General features: G+C 62.9%; 1 protein-coding gene across 1 annotated transcript in view; it reads right to left on the bottom strand.

The window, feature by feature from the left end:
• Window positions 1–1,337: 1,337 nt before the first annotated feature.
• LOC113490699 (collagen alpha-1(XI) chain-like) overlaps window positions 1,338–4,419 on the bottom strand; it is a gene marked incomplete at both ends in the record, with an annotated part of 7,542 nt that continues 4,460 nt past the window's right edge. The window contains 13 exons of the mRNA XM_026867270.1: window positions 1,338–1,445; window positions 1,550–1,657; window positions 1,844–1,897; window positions 1,989–2,078; window positions 2,238–2,345; window positions 2,438–2,491; window positions 2,573–2,626; window positions 2,776–2,829; window positions 3,007–3,051; window positions 3,232–3,285; window positions 3,727–3,771; window positions 3,993–4,046; window positions 4,125–4,178. Of these exons, the coding sequence (XP_026723071.1) occupies window positions 1,338–1,445; window positions 1,550–1,657; window positions 1,844–1,897; window positions 1,989–2,078; window positions 2,238–2,345; window positions 2,438–2,491; window positions 2,573–2,626; window positions 2,776–2,829; window positions 3,007–3,051; window positions 3,232–3,285; window positions 3,727–3,771; window positions 3,993–4,046; window positions 4,125–4,178 (882 nt within the window). The remainder of the gene's footprint in view (window positions 1,446–1,549; window positions 1,658–1,843; window positions 1,898–1,988; window positions 2,079–2,237; window positions 2,346–2,437; window positions 2,492–2,572; window positions 2,627–2,775; window positions 2,830–3,006; window positions 3,052–3,231; window positions 3,286–3,726; window positions 3,772–3,992; window positions 4,047–4,124; window positions 4,179–4,419) is intronic.

The following is a 4,419-nucleotide window of genomic DNA, read 5'->3' as shown; positions in this document are numbered from 1 at the left end:
AATGTCAGGGAAGAGGGAATGTCAGAGAGAAGGGAACAGTGGCAAGGAGGGAATGTCAGGGAATAGGGAATGTCGGGGAAGGAGGGAATGTTGGTGAGGAGGGAATGATGGGGAAGGCAATAATGGTAAGGAGGGAATGTCAGGAAGAAGGAAAATGTCAGGAAAGGGGGAATGATGGTGAGGAGGGAATATTGGGGAGGAGGGAATGTCAGGGAAGAGGGAATGTCAGGGAAGAGGGAATGATGGTGAGAAGGGATTGTCAGGGAGAAGGGAACAATGACAAGGAGGGAATGTTGAGGAGAAGGGAAATGTCAGGGAAGAGCGAATGATGGGGAAGAGGGAATGTCGGTGAGGAGGGAATGACAGTGAGGAGAGAATGTCAGAGGAGGGAATGTTGGTGAGGAGGGAATGATGGGGAAGGGAATAGTGGCAAGGAGGGAATGTAAGGAAGAAGGAAAATGTCAGGAAAGAGGGAATGATGGTGAGGAGGGAATATTGGGGAGGAGGGAATGTCAGGGGGAGGGAATAATGGTGAGAAGGGAATGTCAGGGAGAAGGGAACAATGGCAAGGAAGGAATGTCGAGGAGAAGGGAAATATCAGGGAAGAGGGAATGATGGGGAACAGGGAATGTCGGTGAGGAGGGAATGTCAGGGAGGAGGGAATGTCGGAGAAGGAGGGAATGTTGGTGAGGAGGGAATGTCAGGGAGCAGGGAATGTCGGGGAGGAAGGAATGTTGGTGAGGAGGGAATAATGGCAAGGAGGGAATGTCAGGAAGAAGGAAAATGTCAGGGAAGAGGGAATGATGGTGAGAATATTGGGGAGGAGGGAATGTCAGAGAAGGAGGGAAGGTTGGTGAGGAGGGAATGTCAGGGAGCAGGGAATGTCGGGGAGGAGGGAATGATGGGGAAGAGGGAATAACGGCGAGGAGGGAATGTTGGGGAGAAGGTAAGGTCGGTGAAGAGGGAATGTCAGGGAAGAGGGAATGATGGTGAAGAGGGAATGCCAGCAAAGAGGGAATGCTGACAGGCAGGGAATGTCAACAAGCAGGGAATGTCAACAAGCAGGGAATGCCGGAGGCCAGGGAAAGCTGCCACGGCTGGGGAGCCACGGCCAAGGAAATCCCGGCACTGGGGAAACCTGCCACCACCTGGGAAGCAGTGCCAATGAAACCTGCCAGGACCAACAGCCCGTGGCCGCCCGGGGAATCCCTGCTCCCGGGAAGCCGGAGGGAAAACCGGCCCCATCCCGGAGGTCCCTGGGCGCCGGGACGTGCCCTCTGCCAGGGGACTTGGCCCCAGCGCCCATCCTGGAGCCCTCGCGTGTCCCCCTGATTTACCTTGTCCCCATCTTCTCCGGCAGGGCCGGGGGGGCCGCCCGGACCCGGCAGCCCCACGGGGCCCTGGATGCCGTCTTGCCCGGCCGGACCCATGGGACCTCGCTCACCCTGCGGGCAGGAAGGGGAAGGGCTGGGACCCCCGGGAGACACAGCGTGTGCCCCTCACAACCCACACCCGCTGCCTCGCCCCACACACCCCCCTTGGCACCTACCGGGGAGCCCTTCTCGCCAATGGGACCAGGGGGGCCCTGTGCACCCCCCCGGCCTGGCAGCCCGATGCCTCCAGCAGCCCCTGTGGGGCCTCGCTCACCGGGGGAACCCTGAAGAGAAGACAGAGGTGGGGTGGAAGGAGGAAGGCCACAGCAGTCTTCCTCCTCATCAGAGAAACCTTCCTCTTCATCAAGTAGGGTTTTAAGCAGGGTGGCAAGGAGTGTGTACCCATATATCCCAGGGGAAACCCCAAAAGTCCAGATAGCCCCTCAAATGTCATGATGCTTTGAACTCACCGTGGGTCCAGGGGGACCAGGAGGACCTTCCCCCCCCTTCAAGCCAGGCGGACCCTGTAGGGAGCAGGGAAATGGTGAGGAAGGACCCTCCCCTCCTTTCCCAAGGACTGTACCGGGCTGCAGCCCAGCCTGGGCCAGCACTGACCGTCTCTCCGGGTGCCCCCCGGGTGCCGGGAAAGCCATGGATGCCTGGGGGGCCGTTCTTCCCGGGGCCCCCCGCGGGGCCAGGGTCACCCTGCGAGGGGGAGAGGAGAAGCAGAGCCCTTTGCTCCGTCCCCACCCAGCCTGGGAGAGGCTTCGTGCCCCGCAGAGCTCAGTGGGGACCCAGTCCCCCCTTGCCTCAGGCTTGTGGGAGTCTGAGTGAGCAGTTGGACCCCCCCGGTGTGGCTCCTACCTTGGCTCCTTCTTGGCCAGCAGCTCCAGGCAGGCCCTGTTCCCCGGGGGGGCCAGGGGGGCCTGGGTGTCCCCTCTCTCCCACGGGCCCCGTTTCGCCTGATTTACCCTGCGGGGAAAGAGCAGGGTGAGTTTCTGGGGGTCCCTCCACCCCCTCCCCGGGCAGATTTCAACACTCCTGCCTCTGTCCCCAGCACTCACCTGGGGTCCCACTACCCCCGTGGGGCCAGGGGGGCCCGTTTTGCCATGAAACCCCTGCAGAGGAGAAAGGGGGGGATTAATGCTGGGTATTGGCAGGCATCCCCCCCACCCACCCCGGGGAGGCAGGGCACCCACCGGCTCGCCACGCTGGCCTGGGTGTCCTGGCAAACCATCCTTCCCAGCGGGACCCTGGGCAGGAGCAGAGGTAATGGGGTGGGGGACACAGGCTGGGCTCCCCCCTCTGCTGCCTGCACCCCATGGGGCACAGAGGGAGGAGGAGGAGGTGCCAGCCCAACTGTCCCCCACGTCATCCAGGACTGTGCACAGACATCACTTACGGGGGGACCTTTTGTGCCCGGGAAGCCGTGGGGTCCCTGCGGACCTTGGGGACCCTGTGGGGGGGGGTAAAAAAAAACCCAGTCAGCAGCAGAGGGGCTTCCCCCACAGCCACACAGCCCCCAGACCCTCTCCCCACACCTGGTATCCTGTTGTCCCCATGCTCGGTCTCTTTCCAGGGTGCCTGTGCTGGAAGAGACCCCCCCTCTGTGCATCGCCCACACCCTATTTACCTTCTCTCCCACCGCACCGGGGGCCCCGTCATGGCCAGGATCTCCCTGGGGAAACACAGGCTGAGGGCAGCAGCAAAGATCCCCCCCACCCTCCTCATCGCCCTACATCAGCCCCACTGCCAGCACCCATGGCCAAGGAGCCCTGAGCACTGCGAGGAGATGGGGATGTGGGGTCAGCGGGGACGTGAGGGGCAGTGGGGACCCCGTGGCCAAGCTCCCACCTACCTTTGGGCCGGGTTTCCCCGTGGGACCGGGCAGACCTCGCTCGCCTGGGAGGCCCTGGGCAGGCAGGAAGCAAAAAGTGGTGTGAAAAGATGTGGGGCAGGGAGTGGGGTGAGATATGGGGCTGGGAGTGGGGTGAGGAGAGGGGAGATGGGGCTGGAAGTGGAGGGAACCGGGCAGGGAGCAGGAGTGGGACACGGGTGTTTCCCATGGGATACAGGCAGAAATTTGGGATCTGGCTGCTGTGGGTTATGGTGGTCCCCAGGGTCTGGTCGCCATAAAAAACGACAGGCTCCAGCCTCATCACCACAGGATACCGGCAGGCTGCCTGTTGCCATGGGATGCAGCCAGCCCTGGGATGGTTGTCATGAGATACAATCCACCCGGGAATGGTCATGGTGGGATACAGCTGGACCCCGGGATGGTCACGGCAGGATACAGCCGGCCCTGCGGTGGCCACTGGCCACGGGGCTACTCCTGTTCCCTGTGGTTACTCACCGGGGGCCCTCGCTGTCCCGTCTGCCCAGCTGGGCCGGCCTTGCCCTGCAGGGAAAGGGGGGGACACGGTGAGAGCCCCCCAACTCGCCCACACTCCCTCCCCACGTGCCCCCTCAAGCACGTAGGACAGGAAGGGAGCAGGGCTGGGGGCTCGGCCCGTTCCCTGGCTCAGAGCTTGGCCAGGGAGGGCTAGAGCGGGATGGGGGGGACAGGGAATGGCCCTGAGGGGTGGGATGGGGTGACCCTGTGGGACAGGGCTGACTCACCCTCTTGCCTTTCTCTCCCACCAGCCCCACGGGGCCCTGGAAGCCACTAGAGCCCTACGAGGAGAGACAAGCCCAGGACCCATGAAGCACTTGGGGTCCTGGGGACACCCCAAAAGCTCCCCCCGTGCTCACCTTGGGGCCCTGGCGCCCTGGATAGCCTGGGAGACCCGGCACACCCAGCTTGCCCTGGAAGGGAGAGCGCAGAGCTGAGCCGTGGGGACATGGGGACACGGGGACATGGGGACACAGGGGGATGGGGACACAGGGGGATGGAGACAGGAGCATGGAGGATAGGGACACGGGGACACAGGGACATGGGGACACAGGGACATGGGGACACAGGGGGATGGGGACAGGAACATGGAGGATAGGGACACGGGGACACAGGGACATGGGGACATGGGAACACAGGGGGATGGGGACAGGA

This window comes from Athene cunicularia, unplaced genomic scaffold (genome assembly GCF_003259725.1).
Source record: "Athene cunicularia isolate RWA unplaced genomic scaffold, athCun1 SCF_217, whole genome shotgun sequence".
In the NCBI taxonomy this organism is placed as follows: Eukaryota; Metazoa; Chordata; class Aves; order Strigiformes; family Strigidae; genus Athene; species Athene cunicularia.
This window is presented reverse-complemented; position numbering and strand designations above follow the sequence as displayed.